The 20,281-nt window shown below is 57.1% G+C and overlaps 1 protein-coding gene across 4 annotated transcripts; it reads left to right on the forward strand.

Annotated features, from left to right (window-relative positions):
- Positions 1 to 4,799: 4,799 nt before the first annotated feature.
- LOC100083789 (testis, prostate and placenta expressed) lies at positions 4,800 to 13,059 on the forward strand. Of its 4 annotated transcripts, none has more exons than XM_029074625.2 (9): positions 4,805 to 4,901; positions 7,659 to 7,764; positions 7,943 to 8,167; positions 9,494 to 9,555; positions 10,064 to 10,098; positions 10,960 to 11,021; positions 12,257 to 12,321; positions 12,465 to 12,497; positions 12,870 to 13,059. In XM_029074625.2, exons 2-9 carry the CDS (start codon positions 7,743 to 7,745, stop codon positions 13,038 to 13,040), a joined length of 675 nt encoding a protein of 224 aa, XP_028930458.1. In that variant the 5' UTR covers positions 4,805 to 4,901; positions 7,659 to 7,742; the 3' UTR covers positions 13,041 to 13,059. The 4 variants fall into 4 exon arrangements, with proteins under 4 accessions (XP_028930460.1, XP_028930458.1, XP_028930459.1 ...); XM_029074626.2 differs by having other exon boundaries at positions 4,806 to 4,901; positions 10,064 to 10,226; positions 12,870 to 13,051; XM_029074627.2 differs by lacking the exon at positions 7,659 to 7,764 and having other exon boundaries at positions 4,800 to 4,901.
- The last annotated feature ends 7,222 nt before the right edge of the window (positions 13,060 to 20,281 follow it).

The following is a 20,281-nucleotide window of genomic DNA, read 5'->3' on the forward strand; positions in this document are numbered from 1 at the left end:
CTTCTCTTGCCTCGGCTGCCTCATCTGTAGACTGCGAATCTCACGTGGGACGAGGACCGTGTCCGACCCGATTAGCTTACGTCCACCCCAGTGCTTGGCACATGGTAAATGCTTAACAGATACTGCAATTATTATTTTTATTCTTAATTATTGAACCCCTGCTTTGCCCAGAGCTCACTACTAAGTGCTTTGGAGCTAACGCAAGGATTGCTGCCCTCAAGGAGCTTACCCTCTACGGTGGGAGGCAAACAGACAGAAATTGCCAAATATCCCACGGCCACAATAGATGCAGCCTGTTTAAAAAGCACAAATAAGTGTAAGAGAAGCAGCATGACCTAGTGAATAGAGCAACAGGCCAAGGGGTCAGAAGGACCTGGGTTCGAACTCCGGCTCTACCGCTTGTTTGCTGTGTGACCTTGGACAAGTCACTTAACATCTAGGCTGTAAGCTCTGAACTGTAAGTTCACTGTGGGCAGGGAATATGTCTGTTCTATTCATTCTTTCAGTTGTATTTATCGAGTACTTACTGTGTGCAGAGCATCGCATTAAGTAAAATACAATAAATACATTCCCTGCCCACAACGAGCTTATATTGTTATGTTCTAGTCTCCCAGTCTCCCAAACACTTAATACAGTGCTCTGCACACTGGAAGCAGCTCCATAAATATTGACCGACTGACCTCAGTTACCTCATCTGTAAAATGGGGATTAAGACTGTGAGCCCCACGTGGAACATGGACTCCGTCCAACCTGATTATCTTGTATCTACCTCAGCACTTAGTATAATGCCTGGCACATTCATTCAGTCGTATTTATTGAGCGCTTACTGTGTGCCGAGCACTGTACTAAGCGCTTGGGAAGTACAATTCAGCAACAGAGAGAAACAATCCCACCCAACAACGGGCTCACAGTCTAGAAGGAGGGTAAGCGCTTAACAAATGCCATTAAAAAAAGTAGCTAAGAAATTATTAACAAATAACACTCAGGTGCTAGAGTGACCGATGGGCTGGCAAGGCCTGGAATGAGGAAATTAGGGAGGAAATGGTCATGTGAATGGGGCGGCTTTACAGAAAGGTTTGGAAGCAAGGCAGGGACATAGATTGGCAGACCTGAGTGGGGTGGAGTTATAAATCTCTTTCTCTAGACCTGCTTCTGTCACCGCGACCAGGGATGGGATGGGCCATGGGGTGAGACTGAAGGACATGGCTCTCTTTTCCTCCTTCTGCTCCTGCCTTCTTCCTGCCCCCCGGGAGAATAACCCGAGCCCGCTCAGAGTTTACCTGGCATCCCGTCCTCTTCTGTCCTGCTCCCAGCCCCTGGCCCGCCCCGGTCGGAGTGGCTCTCTGCAATCCCCTCAGCAGCTGGGGGAGAAGATTAGTGGGGAGCCCGGAACGCGAACGGGATTAATATCTGGTAATCCAGGGCAATGGGACTAAACCTTCTGTTAGCCCACAGCCGAGCTCCAGCGCCTGGCACCGGGAGCCGAGGGGAATGGGGGCACTGCCAGCCTGCTGAGAACGGGGGCACTGCCAGGCTGCTGAGGTGAATGGGAGCACCGTCAGGCTGCTGCGACAAAAGGGGCACCGCCGAGTTGCCGAGGACAGAGCACTGCCCGGTTGTTGAGCCTTCACGATTTAGAGATAGAAACTGTCCAGTTCTCCCAGTCAAGATGTCCAGCGATGGAGACGGGAATGTGTCACCAGTTTTACCAGTAGCTGAAATCCATTTCTGCTCCCTGCCGGGATTATCCAAGGGGATGAGGATAGGGAGTTGTCACAGAGTTTGGGAACGGGAAGGTACTCGAGAGGGATGTGACCCTCACGCCTCGTTGGAAATCGGGGTGGTCGGGGAAGACGGGAACGTCGCCGCAGCTTCGGGACAGAGGAAGGAGCAGGCGTGGGATAAAGTTAGACCTCCTCCTGAGTCTTCCTCTCCATCTGCAGGGTTGGGTGAGGAATAGTTGTGGGAGAGGGGAGAAAGACGATCTTCAGAGGTGGCAGGGTGGGGAGGAGGTGAGATAACCTGTCACTGAGTTTATCCTGGCCCTGCTGACCCAGCAGCCTCCATCCATCATCCCTCTGCCACTGGGCCTGCAGAGTTAGCAGGATTGGGGGCAGCGGCGGTAATCTCCTAAAATGTCCTTCGTACGCTTACCAGTGTAGCAGAGACTGGTTTCGTTTCGTTTGTTTCTTTCAGGTTTTTTTGCTGTTGTTTTTCTAACAGGATCTGCTAGGTATTTACTATAATAATAATGTTGGTATTTGTTAAGCGCTTACTATGTGCAGAGCACTGTACTGAGCGCTGGGGTAGATACAGGGTCATCAGGCTGTCCCAGGTGAGGCTCACAGTCTCAATCCCCATTTTACATATAAGGTAACTGAGGCCCAGAGAAGTTAAGTGACTCGCCCACAGTCACACAGCTGGCAAGCGGCAGAGCCGGGATTCCAAGCCATGACCTCTGGCTCCCGAGCCCGGGCTCTTTCCACTGAGCCACGCCGAAGGATAAAATCAGAAGGCACCGTTCAAAGCACTGGGGTTGATGCAAATTAATCAGGATGGGCACAGTCCATGTCTCACAGGGGGCTCACGACCTTAATCCCCAATTTAGAGGTGAGGTAACTGAGGACCAGAGAAGTGAAGTGACTTTTCCAAGGTGACACAGCAGACAAGAGGCGGAGTCAGGATTAGAAAACAGGTCCTCCCGACTTCCGGACCTGTGCTCTAACCACTCGAGAAGCAGCTTGGCCTAGTGGCTAGAGCACAGGCCTGGGGGCCAGAAAGACCTGGCTTCTAATCTCGGCTCCACCTCTTATCCCCGGTGTGAACTTGGGCAAGTCACTTCACTTCACTGGGCCTCAGTTACCTCATCTCTAAAACGGGGATCAAGACCGCGAGCCCCAAGTGGGACGGGGACTGCGTCCAACCCGATTTGCCCGTATCGATCCCAGCCCTTAGGAGGGTGGTGCGGGGCACAGAGTAAGCGCTTATCAAACACCACCATGATTATTATCATTCATTAGGCCGCACTGCTTCTAGTGAGCTTGGGAGGAATGGAGAACGCAAGCTGCGGTCTGGTAGCAACGGGAGGGTGAGACGGAGTGTGGTAGGAACGGAGCGTGCGAGCTGGAGTGTGGTAGGAAAGGAAGCGTGAGGCGGCGCCGGTCCGAGGCCCCAGGAAGGGGGCTGCCTCATCGAGAGCAGCAGCGGTGTTATTCCGCGCTATCGTTTCACTAGTCACTCTCTGTGCCACCCTTCCACTTGGATTTGCTCCCTTTATTCACCCCTCCCTCAGCCCCATAAGACGTATGTACGTATCTGTAAGTTATTTATAGTACTGTCTCCCCCTCTAGACGGCAAGCTCTCCGTGGGCAGGGAACCTACCAACTCCATTGTGTTGTACCCTCCCAAGTGCTTAGCGTAGTGCTCTGCCCACAGTAAATGGAATTGATTGATCGATCGGTGTAGAGCTGACAGCACAGCCCGCTCCGGGGCCTGAGGTAACCCAGCCCCACGCCGTCGCCCACCGGCCCGGCTCTGGCGTCAATTCAACTGCGTCGATTCAGGGAAACGTCCCTCCATTGAGCGGATGCCGGAGAGCGGCCAACAGGGAGGTTTCCCCGGGAGGCCCCAGCGAATCTGTGGAAACCGAGTGACAGCGAGCCCCCGCCGCTTTCCCGGGAATCCTGGGGGAGGGCACTAGACCCGGCTCGGGCTGCAAGTGAGCCTGGATCCAGGCACTCCTTCACTCTGGCCCTTGGATTTCACCCTTTCACTTGGATTTGCTTCTATCTTCACCCCTCCCTCAGCCCCACAGCGCTTACGTATTTATTTATTCACAATAATAATCTATCTCCCCCTCTAGACTATAAGCTCATTTCTTCACGGTATCTGTCGAGCGCCACGTGCCAGACACTGCACCGAGCGCTGGGGTAGTTAGGAGCTCATCGGGATAGACCCAGTCCTTGTCCCATGTGGGGCTCACAATCTTCATCCCCATTTTACAGATGAGGTCACTGAGGGACAGAGAATAACAATGTTGGTATTCGTTAAGCGCTTACTATGTGCAGAGCACTGTTCTAAGCGCCGGGGTAGACACAGGGGAATCAGGTTGTCCCACGTGGGGCTCACAGTCTTAATCCCCATTTTCCAGAAGAGGTCACTGAGGCACAGAGAAGCGAAGTGACTTGCCCACAGTCACACAGCTGACGGGTGGCCGAGCGGCGGGATTCGAACTCGTGACCTCCGACTCCAAAGCCCGTGCTCTTTCCGCTGAGCCACGCCGCTTCCCGTAAAGCAGAAGTGAAGTGAAGCGACTTGCCCAAGGTCACACAGCAGACAAGTGGGGGATTAGAACCCAGGTCCTTCTAACTTCCAGGCCAGTGCTCTTTCTACCAGGCCATTCCGCTTCTCGTCGTGGGTCAGGTACATGTCTACTAACTCTGTTATTCTCTTCTCCCCCAAGGATAGTACTCTGCACGCTATAAATGCGCAAAAATATGATTGATTCACTGGGGAATAGCTTGGGTTTCCGGCTCCCGGACTCTCTCCACGCTTCAGCATTCCCCGCTACTATGCAGACCCTGCTTCTCCCTACAAAACTGCCCCCCCCCCCCCCGGCTCCCTGACTTCTATCCCCCCCGGGAAACGAACAGGCACTTCCGCGGGGAGCTGAAGCAGCCCCGGGGGCCTTTCTTTCAGCCCCACTGAATGGGGGTCACCGGTCTCCCGGTAGCTGCAGGGGCACGGCTCTGGTTCCTTAGCAACGGTGCCCTCCTGGCCTGGCAACGGCTCTGGATTGGCGCTGCCTGTTGCCCTGGCGATAGGGGACCAGTAAACAGAAGGGCCGAGAGGCCGAGCCCGGGGGGAGGAAGCGCTCACGGTGAAAGATCCAGCCCGCGGAAGTAGGTATCGGCTCATCCGGGCGAGGCCCTAACCCTTCCACGGGCCCTTGGCCCGCCCCACGCTCCTCTCCGGCCCTTCGCTCTCTTCTTCTTCCCTCTCCGCTCGGCCGGTCTGAGAAAGGTCCCATTCTCTCTGGGCTCCAGTGTCTCTCCCTAGGCCCCGGCATCTCTCCCTGGGCCCCAGGGTCTCTCTGGAGAACCTCAGCCTCACTCACCGGAGCTTCAATCCCACTGGGCAAAGTCCGCCCCGACTGGTCAGGGCGAGGGGGCAACGAGAAGCGGTGTGGTCTAGTGGAAAGGGCACTGGCCGGGAGTCAGAAAGACCTGGGTTCTAATCCCGGCTCCGCCGCCTGTCTGCTGGGTGACCTTGAGCAAGTCACATGACGTCTCTGTGCTTCAGTTTCCTCATCTGTTAGATGGGGATGAGACTGGGAGCCCCACGTAGGACAGGGATTGTGCCCGACCTGATTATCTTGTATCTGCCCCAGTGCTTAGTACGGTGCCTGGCAAGTAGTAACCACATAACGAATACCGTTTAAAAAAACCCAACTTCCTCCAGACTTGGGGTCCCTCCTGAGTCAAAGAACAAAGGCAAAGACTGGAAGCCTCCCAGATCCCCAGAGTCTGGGGTCTGAGGCCAGGGAGAGGAGAAGGCGGCCTTTCAGGGCTGACTTTCTCCCCTCTAGCCGTGTCTGCCGACCACAGCCAACCCACATTCCGTGAAGAAACTGCCCAAACCCACACCCCTTACCGGCGAAACATTTCCAGCTTCTCTTCAAACCCGGCCAGTCCTTAGAGAAGTAGGGTGGCCTCGTGGGAAAAGCCCAGGCACGGGAGTCAGAGGAACTGGGTTCAAAACCCAGCTCCACCACCGGCCTGCTGTGTGACCTTGGGTGAGTCACTTAACTGTTCTGAGCCTCTATGCCTCCATTTTCTCATCTCTAAACTGGAGATTCAGTGGGTGTTCTCCCTCTCCTGATTATCTGACTTGATTATCTGGTTATTATCTTACCACAGGGCTTAATATAGTGCCCCAGCCATAGCAAGAGCTTAACAAATGCAAGTCCTTGTTGTAGGCAGGGAACAGGTCTATCAACTCTGTTGAATTATTTTCTCCCGAGCACTAAGTACAGTGTTCTGCACACTTCAAGCGCTCAATAAATACCACTGATGATGATAATATCACAATTATTATGAGTGGGAATATTTCAAAATTGTCCCAAGGCCACGGGTTTGAGCCCAGGTAAATATTGATTAGCAGGTAGATTGCTTCCTTCGGCAAGCGGCCCGCCAGTCGGGAAGGTTCTGTAATGTTCCTCTCCCCTGCCTATTTGGACTCGGGGGACTCCAGAAGGGTTTCTATACTGGATGGTGTTTTCAGCCGCCCTGTTCTTTCTGTCTGATTCCTGGCTGGTTTGGGGAGAAATTGGTCAAGAGGCGCCCGGTGTCCTTGAGTGTCATCAGTGGGCACCTCGGGAGGGCCCCAGAGAAGCCCGGAGGCCGCGGGATGGCACCAGGGTCCAGAAATTGGTAAAGAGGTGCCCAGTGTCCTCGAGTGTCATTAACAGGCACCTCGGAGGGCTCCGGAGAAGACTGCAGGCTGCAGGATGGTTCCAGGGGAACAGAATTGGTCAAGAGGTACCTCGTCTCCTCGAGTGTCATCAGTGGTCCCGGAGAACCTTGGAGGCATCAGGATGGTATCAGGCAGCAGAAAAGCCCAAAATACATCCAGGCTTGTTTCCAGGGAGTCTGTGATTCAGAAATGTCAGTCCCGGTGCCCCGGGCACCCCCCCGGCCTGCTCCCCGACCGATGTTTGGGTCCAGGGGCATATTCACCCTGAGTGGGGGGCTGACGGGGTGGTGGGCGGGCAGTGCAGAGGCTGATCCAACGAGATTTGGCTGGTCCCTTGGGCAGGGCTTGGGGAGAACTCACCATAAGAAGCGAGTTCCACTTGTTCACCATAAGAAGTGAGTTCTCCTCCACTTGTCTGCCGTGCGACCTCGGGCAAGTCAGATCATTTCTCTGGACCTCAGTTACCTCATCTGCAAAATGGGGATTAAGACTACGAGCCCTATGGGGGACAGGGAGTGTGTCCAACCTGATTATCTTGTACCCATCTACCCCGGTGCTTAGAACAGTGCCTGGCATATAGTAAAGCGCTTAACAAATGCCATTAAAAAAAAGGGGGGGGGGGGCTCAGCTGCCGGCTCTGAGCCCGGGCCGCCTCACGGAAACCTCTCCAGGAGAGTCAGCGTGCCCTCAGATCGGGAGAGGCAGGTAGTGGGGTTGAGAATCCCAGGCCCGGGCCAAGGTGGTCTCCAGGGGTATCTTCAGTCCCCTCGGCTGGGGCAGGGACTCGTTTCTTCCTCGCCCCCCAACTTCTTCCTACACTAATGTCCTGCAAAAAAGTCCTCTCCAAACACGCACCTGCCTCGGGACAACAGATCCCTTCCAACGCCCTGGACAGGGAGTGCGGGTGCTCTCAGGGACTGGAAGCAGAACCCCGAAAGAGCAGGGGGTAGCAACAAGTAGAGACATTCTGGGGTGAGACAGGGAGCATCAGAAACCCGGAGGATGCAGAGCGACGGGGAAATCTGGCTTCTGAAAAATCATGATCCCTTCAGGCGGAGAGGATTTGGGACACGCGATTGAGCAGATCAGGTCCGGGGTCATGCTTACCTGGAAGGAGAGGATGATGATGATGACGACGTAGACAGTATGAACAGGAGACTAAATTCCCTTTTGACTCTCCACAGAGTCTTCTCTGCCCTAGGAGCAGAGACAGTTGACGTTCTGGGCTCGCTCACCGGTATGACCAGTGGAAATCAGTCCTCTCCTCCATGGCCTCACTGAAAGAGCAAGGTCAAGTCCCTCCAGACTGCAAACTTGTGGGCAGGAAATGTGTCTATTGTTATAGTGTACCCTCCACAGTACTTAGTACAGTGCTCTGCACACAATAAGCGCTCAATAAATATGGCCGACCGACTGAGAACCGGGGGCGGGCTCTGTCCAACCCGCTCTCTGCCCTTGGCCTTTCCAGTCACGGCCCAAGTCGTCGACCTGGCTTCTCTGGACGGCGGATCGGCCCAGGCCGCCTCCGCCCCGGCCGTCGAGCTGCCCGGAGAGCGGAAGAGAGTGATGTTGGCTGGGGTGAAGAGTCAGCTCTACCACCCATCCTTGCCTACCCTGAGGCAGATGGACATAGACACGGCCAACTCCAGGCTTCCCGATGAGCACTGTAGGACCACCACCCTCCTCACCAAAGGTAACCCCAAGTCAATAGATGTGGGGCTTCCCTCAGGGTGGGAGCGGGCGAAAAGGGCTCATTTGCTTCGTTCCCTTGCGGCACGTGCAAAACACGGTGATGACAACAATGCTTGTTAAGCACGTACTACGTGCCGAGCACTGTTCTAAACGCCGTGGTAGATACAAGCTAATCGGGTTGGACTCAGTGACCGTCCCACATGGGGCTCACGTTCCTAATCCCCATTTTATAGATGAGGTCACTGAGGCCCGGAGAAGTGAAGTAACTTGCCTAAGGACACGCAGCAGACACGGGATTAGAACCCTGGTCCTTCTGACTCCCGTGTTCTATCCGCTGAGCCGCGCCGCTTCAACTCCCATCTGCCCTCTCCCTCGGAGGACGGGTTTTGAACAAATGACGTTAGACCTAAGCTAGGGGAGGGGATGGATGGTTCAAAGAAAAAAGGCCTGTGAGCTGGTAAATGTTTTGCTCTCTGCAAGGCTGGTCTGATCTTGCCTCCTGGTACTGGTTTTTTCTCCAAGTAGCCAGAAGGCCGGGAGCCTTGGGAAGAAAGGCCCGGGTTCAAGGGAGTTTTATTGCATTTGACATTTAATAGAGCTTCCTGTCCCTTGTCTGGCCTTCCACCTTCTGGGACTTCAACCAATCAGTGGTATTTCAGTGCTTAATAGGTGCAGAGCACTCTACTAAGCACTTGGTTTTCTCCCTAATCCCTCCCCCCTTGGATTTTCACCCCTCCTCTCCAGGTTAGCAGGTCCCTCAGTCCTGTCACTCCCCCAATTCCTTCCTGTTACATCCCCCTCCGATTTAGACTGTGAGCCCCGTGTGGAATGGGAACTATATCGGACCTGATGATCTTGTATCTACCCCAGTGCTTAGTACAGCACTTGGAACCCAGGAACTGCTTAATAAATACCACAATTATTATTATTGGGCCCTTATTAACGGGGCTGGAGCAAATAATACTCAGATCAGCCTCTGCTGTTTTGTTGGAAGAGTCGGTAGCTCAGGAGCTTTGAGAAAGGGGGCCGTCGGCTTCCCCGGGAACCTGGAAAATTGGCAGATGAGATGAGTTCTGGGTTTGCCTGTGGCCTCTGCTCCCCGCTCAGATGAGGGAGTCCGAGCCGCTAGGCCCGATGCAATCCTCCTCTGGACCACCAGCTTTCCGGAAGGGCTGCCAGGGGAATACAACCAAGGGAGGAGCTCGGGTTGGCCGGCTCCTGGCCTCCCAAAGCCCCTGGCAAGAAGAGGTAGAGGGGTGAGGGGAGTAGGAAAGGGGAACCTGGGGAAGGAGACTCTCCCCTGCTCTTTTTCTCCTGTCCCCTGCAGGGGACTTTGACCAGGCCCACTTCACACTCTTCGAGGAGCCCGAGAAGCGCCTGGCGTGCTTGGTGAGATGGACCTCTCTGGCCCCGGCCAGCTCCAGGGACAGGGCGGGGCCCCCGGTGGGATGGATTCAGGTCTTCGGGGAGACGATTAGATGAGGAGTCTGACCTCCTGGGCCCTCTCCCTGCCTCCCCAAGGACTCACCCCGCCCCTTCTGGGTGCCTCGGCTTCCCGGTCGGTAACACGCGAGACATCATTCCCGCCGTTCCCTTCTCCTTGGGGCCCGGGGGGAGGATTTCCGGGAGACTGTCGGGGGAAGATCCTCCGGGGAAGGGTCCAGGCGAGCGGCCCAGGAGCAGCCCTTTGGCGGCTGGAGGCGCCGTGTCCATGCCCCGTCAGACCTCTACGTCTCCACTCCCCTCCTGCTCCCGGGGGGGGTCTATCTGGGGCTCTCGAGGTCTCTGTGGGCCCCTCCCCGTGGGTCCTCCCGATGGGATGTGGCCAAGGCCCCGGCCCCTTCTCGGAAAGGTAGGCCGAACTCACCCCCGACTCCCATTTATTGCCCCCCCGCAGGACGTGACCAAGACAGGCCAAAGACTCACTGAGAGGTACCGGGAGGGGAAGCTGGCTCCTCTACACCAGGCTAACTGGCCAAAACTCACCCGGGCCGTGGAGGACTATTCCCGCTTCATCTCTGCAGGGGGAAAATTCAAGCTGCCCAAAGTGGAGAGGAAGAGTCGGTTGGGGGTGTGGGGGGTGGGGAGTCTCGGAGAGTGGCCTGGGCGGAGGGGGTGGGCCCGGGGCCTTGCCCCAGAGGGATGTTGGGTGGGCGGATGGAGCCTTCTCCCAGGGTCAGGCCCTGTCTTTTCTCCCCAGGCCCAGAAGGCAAGAGGGGGAGGGAACGCCTTTCAGGAGAGGCACGGGAGTCTGGCTTTGGTCCCCATATGGGACTGCCCACTGGGCAAGAACGGTCCCATGAAGCCTGGGGATGTCTTGACAGCCTCATCTCCTCAGGGGCAAGACTTTCCCCCTCGGGTGGAGCCTTCGACACCGAATCCCGTCTGGCCAGCGGGCCGGGGCAGGAACTCCACGGAGCCTGCGGCCACGTGCCCCGAGAGCCTGGACGGGCCCTGGGCAACCCGGCTACTCTTTCCAGGACAGACCGCGCCCCTCCCCCTGCAGAGAACCTAACCCGGCTCTTCCCGTCCAGCCCCCCGCTAGCCGGCACAGGGGCCGTTGCTCCTGCCATGGACCCAGAGCGAAGCTCCCCGGCAGGAGGACCGCCGGGGCAAGGGGACCCCCGTCCTCTCCCTCACTTCCCGAGAGCCCCCTCCCTGGCCTCTGGCTTCCCAATTCGCCGTGGACTCCTGGAGGAGGAGGGGTGGGGGAAGCAGGAAGGGAGAACGGGAAGAAGGAGACCCTCCCCTGCTTGCGAACGCGTGCGATTGCGTGCACGTTTCTCTTCGCAGTCGAAGGATTCAGCTCTTACGCCGTGCGGTACCTGAAGCCAAATGTCACCCAGAGCTGGAGGGTAGGACCGTGACCCCCCGACTCCCCAGCTGGGGGGCCGAGGGCCCCCGGAGAGAACGCGACCCACCGACAGCAGGCGGGAAGCAGGTGGTGGGGGTCCAGAGCCAACCCAGGAGCACGGGGCGGGGCAGCAAACAGGCCGATAGTGGGGTGAAGTCGCAGACCATTTCTTCCAGGGTCCCCATCGCCCCCGGTCCCCAGGGAGAGGGGGAAGGAGAGGAGTCTCCCCGGATCATTATCTCTTGGGGGGGGGGGGGATAAGTCTGGCTCCCCGTCCAGCTCAACGTCTTTCTCCCCAGCACCGCTGACCGGGATCCACACTGGATTCTACCTCTCCTGCCCCCCCAGTCTCCCGCTCTCCGCTTCACCAGGAGGCTTGGAGGCCGAGGGGGTTGATGGGGGGCAGCGGGGGGGGGGGGGGGGGAGCCAGACGACGACGGTCCCCGGGCCAGACCTCTCCCCGGGAGGAGGCGATGGCCAAGGTGGGGAGAAGAGTAGAAGCAGCACGGTGCAGTGGATGGAGCACGGGCCCGAGAGTCCGAAGGTCGTGGGTTCTAATCCCGTCTCTGCCACCTGTCTGCTGTGTGACTTGGCGCGAGTCACTTCTCTGGGCTTCACTTACCTCATCTGTAAAATGGGGATTGAGACTGGGAGTCCTAAGGGGGAAAGGGACTGTGTCCGACCCGACTTGCTTGTATCCCCTCCGGCGCCTAGTACAGTGGCTGGCACACCATAAGTGCTAAGGAAATACCACAGTTATTATTATCATCAGGTGAAAGTTGAGGACATTCAGGTGGAAGTCCCGCCACTGACACCACCCCAGGGCCAGGGCACAGAGAAGCAGCGTGGCTCAGTGGAAAGAGCCCGGGCTTTGGAGTCAGAGGTCATGAGTTCAAATCCCGGCTCTGCCACTTGCCGGCTGTGTGACTGTGGGCGAGTCGCTTCACTTCTCTGTGCCTCAGTTACCTCATCTGTAGAATGGGGATGAAGTCTGTGAGCCCCACGTGGGACAACCTGATTCCCCTGTGTCTACCCCGGCGCTTAGAACGGTGCTCTGCACATAGTAAGCGCTTAACGAATACCATCATTATTATTATTATGAGCAGGGAGGAATGGTCGGGCTCTTTTTAATGAGCATGAAGGCTTTCTCCCTGGTCAGTTTGTTCCCCTGGGTCCGAATCCCTGCCCCCTTCCCCACCCCCCCCCTTGACCTCTTCCTCCTTCCTCCCGCCCTAGTACTGCCTCAATCCGAACTCGTGCCTGAACAGATACGGGCCACAGCCCCTGGCCAGCGACAGCTTGTAAGTGGTCCCGGGTCCACCGCGCGTTGCGGGGCTGGGGCGGGGAGGAAGGGGTCCCACAGCCCTGTTGGAGAGCTGAGGGCAAGAAAAATCCCACCGGTCTTACTCCTTCCCAGCTCACTCCTGGTTCCTTTTCCCAACAGAAATGTGTTCCGCCATTTCGGTTCGGCCTACAGGTACGAGGCTGGGCGCTCTACCGGACCCTCGGGCACCCAGAACCCCCCTCCCCACCCACCTTCGAGTCCTGGGTACCCCCCACCACGGAGGGAGGGGCAGAGGAAGGGGAAACCAGCGACCTGCGAGTCCTGGAAGGAGAGGGAGGGAGGGGCAGCAGGGGAACCGATCCTTAAGGAGGCTGGGGTGAGGGAGCCCGGGAACGGGGAAGGATGGGGGTGCTGACCTCCTCGGCCGGGTCTCCGACTTCCAGGTGGATGCTCCCGGCTGGGTGGCGGGAGGGAGAGTAGCAGGGGGTCACTTCCGTTCGGACCCCGTCGAGGCTCTTCCTGGCCCCGGGGGATCGCTCAGAAAAATCTGTTTCCCCTCCCCAGCCACTCCAGGTTCCTCTTGCCGTGGCGCTAACGTGCAGAGGAACGGATGAGGGGTCTCTGACCCGTCTCCTCAACCTTGGGCCACCTGAATCCTGGAGAGGGGAAGGAGGACCCCGGGCAGGGGACGTAAAGGGGAGGGTCCCCACACTCCGAGAAACCTTGGACAAATAAACTCACCGACCTGACTGGCTATGTGGGCTTGAGAGAGGAAGAGGGGGGTCCAGACTGCCAGAAACCCTTGCTCGGGTTGAGGGGGGTGGAGGGGCGGGGGAACTGTCAGTCATAGAGTCTTACCGCTCACTAAATCCTTGAGCTGGAAGAGGTTTAAAGAGGTCAACCAGTCCAGCCCCCTGCCCCCCGGCTAGTGAAAAGTCTAAACCCTCCACCTGGTCACCTTTTTTTCCTAAAGACCCGGAGGGCCGGAGATTCCGCCTAGCCCTGGGAGCCCGAAGGATCTGGGGTTAGGAACCCAGTCCTGCCCGGTCTCCCCGCCTTGGCCCCTTCCCCCAGATACCAGAGGGGCTAGCTGCAGGTGCCCCCATGTTGCCCTGCGGAGATGCCTGGGTGACACCAAATCGGCAGGCGGGGAGGACTTGGGAAGCAGAGAGTTTGCTCCTGCGCCTTAGTAGGTGCTACCTTCCCCCTCTGGTCCTCCTGTGCCCTGCCCCTTCCGGTCCTGGCTCTCCTGTGCCCTTCGCTGCCCCTTCCGATCCCGGCCCTCTTGTGCCCTGCACAGTCCCTTCTGGCCTTGGCCCTTCTACCCCCTGGGCTGCCCCTTCCGATCCCGGGCCTCCAGTCCCCTGGTCGCGCTGGACAAGGGAGGATGTAGCCCAAGAGGGAGGAAGGGTAGAGCTGGATGAAAATCCGAAGGGGCTCTTTCCCCTCCTCTCCCTCATCCGGGGAAGAGCGCGCCCCGTCCGGGCCCACTTCTTCGGCCCGCTTTCGTCTTCGGCTCCTTTTCCCTGCTGCTTCCTCCCACAGTTCCCCCATTCCCACCCCTCTTTGGGTGAGGGTGGTTTCCCCCGGGCTGGAAAGCGTCACCCCGGGGGCCCCGGAAGGCCATCCAGGTCGGGAGGGCGGGGAGAGCTCAGAGCAGCAGGAGAGGTGGAGGGGCTCCCATCCCGGCTGTGTCCAGTGGTCCGGGCCCGAGGCTCGGGGACGGGGAGGAATCAGACATCCCGGGGAGGGGGGAGGAGCTGCCCTATAATCGTTGACGCCTCCTCCGATGGATAAAAAACACAAAACCAGGCTCCCCCTTCTCAAGCCCCAGTTTTCTTAAATGAAAGAGAGAAACTGACCCTCGGACCAGATTCACACACGCTCACACGCTCTCTTTCTCTATCATTCTCACTCAAACACCCACACCCACACCCAGAGCGATAGGCACACGGATACACACAGCACAGGCCTAACGAGGTACAACACACACCCCAGCCAGACACAGCAATAAGCAGACACACGCACACCCCAACCCCCCACCACAGGCCCAGTGAGGTGCCACACACATCCACGACAGACTCAGCGGCAGGCAGACACGGACACACGGGACAGTCACAGACACACATACACAAATAGAGCACGGAGGCACTTGAGGGAGAAGCGGCATAAAGTAGCGGATGGAGCACAGGCCTGGGAGTCAGAAGGTCACGGGTTCTAATCCTGCCTCGGCCGCTGGTCTGCTGCGTGACCTCCAGCGAGTCACAACTTCTCTGTGCCTCCGTTACAAATGGGGATCGAGACCGTAAGCCCCACGCGGGACAGGGACTGTGCTTGTATCCACCCCAGCACTCAGTACAGTGACTGGCACAGAGTGAGCACTTAAATACTATTATTATTATTATTATTAATAGACACAAACAATAATAATGGTATTCATTGGGCGCTTACTCGATGGAAAGCACTGTATTGAATATTGGAGTAGATACAAGATGATCAGGTTGGTCCCTGTCCCACACGGGGAACCTAGTCTAAGCAGGAGGGAGAACAGGTTTTGAACCCCATTTTACAGATGAGGAAACTGAAGCCCAGAGAAATTGAAGCAGTGTGGCCTAGCGGACAGAGCACAAGCCTGGGAGACGGAAGGACCTGGGTGCTAATCCTGGCTCCCCCACTTGCCTGCTGTGTGACCCTGGGCAAGTCATTTCACTTCCTCAGTGTTTCGGTTACCCATCTGTAAAATGGGGATTAAGCCTGTGAACCCCATACGGGACATGGACTGCGTCCAACCTGATTAGCTTGGATCTATTCCATTCCTGGCATATAGGAAGCGCTTAACAAATACCATAAAAGACAGGATCTAACGCGGGAGTTGGGGCGACGCCAGGCACAGCGAGGTGCAGTCGACACAGGCACAAACCAGACGGACCCACAACGTACGGAGGACAGACACTAGTCAGGAACAAGGATGGGCACACCCACTCACAAACACGCACGACGGACTCGGCGGGATGCAGACGGACACACACGGACACACACCGGACAGACACAGTGACCCTACACAAGACAGACGTTGGTCAGGAACAATGACGTGCACACACACAAACGGGATGGACACAGCGGGGTGCAGATGGACACAAACCGCACAGACGTCGGTCAGGCACGACGGTGTGTAAACAGCGAGATGCACAAAGACGCGCACACGCACAGAGGATCGATGAGGAGGGATCCTCGGGAGGCTTTTCAGCCCTGGGCTCGCTGTGCCTTTTCGTGACCGACGGCCTCCAGTCGGAGGCCAGAACAGAAAGTTCGTTTCGGTCCCCGATGTCTCGGAAGATGAGCCAAAAGACCCTCTAGGAAGAACAGAGAGGGTGAGCAGAACCCAAGTCCCTTCCCAGCCCCGGCTGACCTGCGGGCAGATCAGCTTTCCGGCAGAAGAGACTTTCAAGTAACAAGGAAACGGCTGTTGTGGTCGGAAGGAAGCTGCTGAAGGGTGAAAATCCTGTTCTCCCAACCCAAGCCTTCCCGGGGAGGGACACGTTAATGTCTGTCTTCCCCACTAGACTGTAAGCTTGCTGTGGGCAGGGGATGTGTCCGCCAGCTCTGTTGTATCGCACTCTCCCAAGCGCTTAGTTCAGTGCTCTGCGTATAGTAAGCGCTCAATAAATACCCTTATGTGCCCGCAAATGATTGAATTAACCAGTCTCGGGATCCCAGAGTCTCCGACGACTGCTGACCAAAAACCCGGTAAGAGAAGGGAGGAATCAACACATTTAAGGGAGAGAATGACGGGGTTGGGGAGGGCCACGGCTGATGAAAAACTGAGCTGGAAAGAAGTGGGGTCTGAAAATAGCCCTAACACACTGCAACGTTGCAGTTTACTTTGTTGGGAGATGTTATTATATATTATGGTGTTACAATAATATAATAATAATAATGGCCGTTAAGTATTTACTATGTGCCAGGGACTAAGTGCTGGGGTAGATATATTATGATCGGGTTGGACGCAGTCCCTGTCCCACCCTAGGGCTCACTGTCAATCTCCATCTGACAGATGAGTTACCCGAAGCACAGAGAAGCGACTTGCCCAAGGTCACCCAGCAGACAAGGGGCAGAGCCGGGATTAGAACCCAGGTCCTTCTGACTCCCAAGCTCGTGACCGTTTCTCAGCGGGGAAGACGGGCAGCACCGGAGTTCAGGAATTGGCCACAGTCACGGGGTGAGTCGGCGGGCCACCCCTCGGGGCAGAGACCCCGTGTCCTTTCCTCCTTCCCCGGACGGTGTCCTTCCCAAGCTACAGCCCCCCGCGGAATCACCGTCCCCCGGCTCGGAGCGAAACCCTGGGAGGAAGAGTCGTCTACAAAGAGGCGCCGTCATTTCCCAGATTAGATCTGGCCTTTTTCCCGCTATTGTTCCCGACTTCCCAGCAAAACCCCTGAGCTCTTAGGTCGCCCGAGCCACGACGAGAATGATCCGGAAAGAAGGAGCAGCCGGGAGGAAGCGCCCGAAGGAGCCAGTTTTGCAGCTATTCACGCCGAGGGGGCCCGTTGCAACTGCTGTCGACCCCTGCCCGCGTGCAATCCTCCAGTGGCCCGCGGGTGTGGCAGGGACTGTGAGAAAAAGGACGGAATAAAGGGGCGGGGGCCGGGGGGGGCTAACGTATTTTGGGGCTAGGCAAGCTCTGGCCACAAATGGCTCGTGGCTTAGGGGACAGAGCGTGGGTCTGGGAGTCAGGAGGACCTGGGTTCTAATCCCGGCTCTGCCGCTTGTCTGCTGTGTGACGTTAGGCAGGTCACCTGACTTCTCCGGGCCTCAGTGGGGATCAGGAGTGTGAGCCCCACGTGGCACGGGGACCGCGTCCAACCTGTTAACCCCAGCACTTAGAACAGTGCCTGGCACACGGTAAGCGCTTAAAGAGTACCATTATATTAACAATAATGATTTTAAAGGAAGGACACGGTGCTATCCCCGTCACTTCTGGAAAAGGCTCTCCGAATTCCTCGCCTCCGGCCCAGCCTGCCCCACATCCTCCTCCAAACGCAGAAACCGCTCTGCCGGGACCAGCCCGGCTTGTTGCAGAACGGCCCCGGGAGATCGCCCCCGGCCCGGCCCCACTTCCTCTCCCCACGGGGAGTGGGGCTCTTCGGAAGAGTTGCTCAATCTGCTCAGAAAGGCCGGCTTTGAACCCCAGGCCCCGCACCTGTCTCCGGGGAGGAGTGGAGAGATGGGGCCGCCTTTCAGGGGGCCCGGAGGGAGTCCCGGCAGGGTCTTGCAGCGGAGCAGAGCAGCCCTCCTCCATTGCCCGAACCGCTCTCTTTTTGGCCCGAGGCTCAGGCCAGCCCGGGAAGCCCTGCCGAGAGGGTATTCGGCTACTGCAGGAAGCTGTGCCGCGCGGGTGCTTAGGTAGCGCAAAAACCCGTGGGTGGCTGGGGACAGCGCGGGGAGCCCCGCCGCACGGACGCTCGAGGCCGGCGCGGACAGCCCCTCCGCGCTGCCGTTGGGGGGTCGGCTCGGGAAGTCCTGCGGCGCCGCTGCTCCGGGCCGGCGAGGGGAGCCCTGCTGTGGAGTTGCCGGAACCTCCTGGCCAACGGTCCCGGCTCAGGGGCGAGTCGCCACGTGGGTCGAATCCGGGGAGGTGTGATGTGTTTGAGTTTCCATCCCCTTAGAGCCGGGGAGAAGAGGCGGAGGGCAAATCGGGCCCCGAGCCCGGGTGCTGATGCCCCACTCAGACAGGAAAGGAGAATCCTACGGTGCTGTCACTTACGCACACCGATCCGCTCCCCCGGGAGGGCACGGAATTAAACCATTAAGGGCTCTGCGGCACTACGGGCCAGAAGCCCCGTGGCCTAGGGGTTAAAGCACGGGCCTGGGAGTCACGAGGACCTGAGTTCTCCTCCAGGCTCTGCCACTGGTCCGCCCTGTGACCTTGGGCAAGTCACCTCACTCCTCTGGGCCTCAGTTACCTCATCTGTCAAACGGGGATCAAGACTGGGAGCCCCACGTGGGACGAGGCCTGTGTCCAACCCGATTAGCTTGTATCTACGCCAGAGCTTAATACAGAGCCTGGCACAGAGAAAGTACCTAAATACCATTTTCAAAAAAAGGCTCAGGCGGCAGAAGTCCCTTTCCTGGGCAAGGCAGATTAGGACAGAATGGGTGGCTGCCGACAGGGGGACAAGGAAAGAGAACGGACAGAAGCAGCGTGGCTCAGGGGAAAGAGCCTGGGCTTGGGAGTCAGAGATCACGGGTTCAAACCCCGGTTCTGCCACTTGTCATATGTGTGACTGGGTCGCTTCACTTCTCTGGGCCTCAGTTCCCTCATCTGTAAAATGGGGATTAAGCCCGTGAGCCTCACGTGGGACAACCCGATTACCTCGTATCTACCCCAGCGCTTAGAAGAGTGCTCGGCACATAGTAAGTGCTTAACAAATACCAACATCATCTCCTCTTCCTTGATGCCGACGACGGGCGGGCATCAGGCCTCGCCTCCTGTTGAGACAGACCCCCTCCGCCCTCAACAGCTCAGTCCCCCGAGCAAGCGGTCCGGGATCGGAGGGGGAGCGGAGCCGGCCCCGGGAGGCAGGGAAGAGGAGGCAGGGAAGGGCTGTGTCTACCCCAGCGCTTAGAACAGTGCTCGGCACATAGTAAGCGCTTAACAAATACCAACATTATTATTATTAAGAGGGGGAGGCGCCCAAGGGGTCTGTAGGATTTGGGGAACAGCTTCAAAAACCCAGGAAGGAAGTTGGAGCCATAAGAGAACCAGGACGCAGCAGGAGAGGCTGGCAGGTGGAAGTCGGCTGGGAGGAGAAAAGGGATTCTGTGGATTTCAGCTCTTTTTGACCACCAATGTAACGGGGCACTCTGCGGGACTGTACTCTCCGAAGCGTTTAGAACAGTGCTCCGCATTCAGTAATAATAACGTTGGTATTTGTTAAGCGCTTACTATGCGCCGAGCACTGTTCTAAGCGCTGGGGTAGATACAGGGGAATCAGGTTGTCCCACGTGAGGCTCACAAGTTAATCCCCATTTTACAGACGAGGTACCTGAGGCACGGAGAAGTCAAGTGACTTGCCCACAGTCACACATTCAGTAAGCGCTCGATGAATACTTCCGGCTGACCGACGAGCTCTCGGATTCCCAACTAGCGCAAACTGAGGGATACCGACGCTCTTCTGCCTCCAGCTTCACAGCCGCTGGGGAAGAGGTGGACCCGGGCTCTGCCTTTCCGTTCCTGAGGAGTCTTGACATTTACCATCCAAATCCCTGGGCGGGGGCAACACTTGGTAAACTGGCACGAGGAGCGGCTGAGCCCAGCGGATAGAGCCCGGGCCCGGGGGTCGGAAGGCCCTGGGTTCCAATCCCAGCTTGGCCACCTGCCGGTTGGGTGACCTCGGGCAAGTCATTTCCCTCCTCTGGGCCTCAGTTACCTCCTCTGTAAAATGGGGATTAAGACGGTGAACGCTACGTGGGACATGGACCGCGTCCCACCTGATTAGCTCGTATCTACCCCACAGCTTACTATGCGGTGGCTGGCACCCAGCATGTGCTTCACGAGTATTCTTAAAAAATAAAAAATCGGCATTAAGCTCTGGAGTCGTATAGGTTCGGAGGTTCCCATGAAATGGAAGCCGGCGTAAGCCTGTCTCCCCTTCTTCTCCTTCCTTTTGAGAATGAACCGCATATATTTAGCTTTCCTTTGTGGTGCTCGTATTTACATATCTACACACATATATACGTCCACTGGACTCACTGTACATTCGCATCCAAAACGGCTACCTAAAACCGAGTCGTCCTTTGAAAATTCAAATGATCACAGCTTTTATAGAAGATTCGAGATGACAGGAGATTAAGCTATACAACTTTATGAATATTAACCAACAGCTTTTAAAAAGCCAAATGGAAAAAAATAAAACCCAATAAGAACAAAGAAGCAGACGGGAAGTTCTGTAAGATCGGGATCTATGTCTTTCGAG

Source organism: Ornithorhynchus anatinus, chromosome 11, assembly GCF_004115215.2.
Source record: "Ornithorhynchus anatinus isolate Pmale09 chromosome 11, mOrnAna1.pri.v4, whole genome shotgun sequence".
Classification (NCBI taxonomy): domain Eukaryota; kingdom Metazoa; phylum Chordata; class Mammalia; order Monotremata; family Ornithorhynchidae; genus Ornithorhynchus; species Ornithorhynchus anatinus.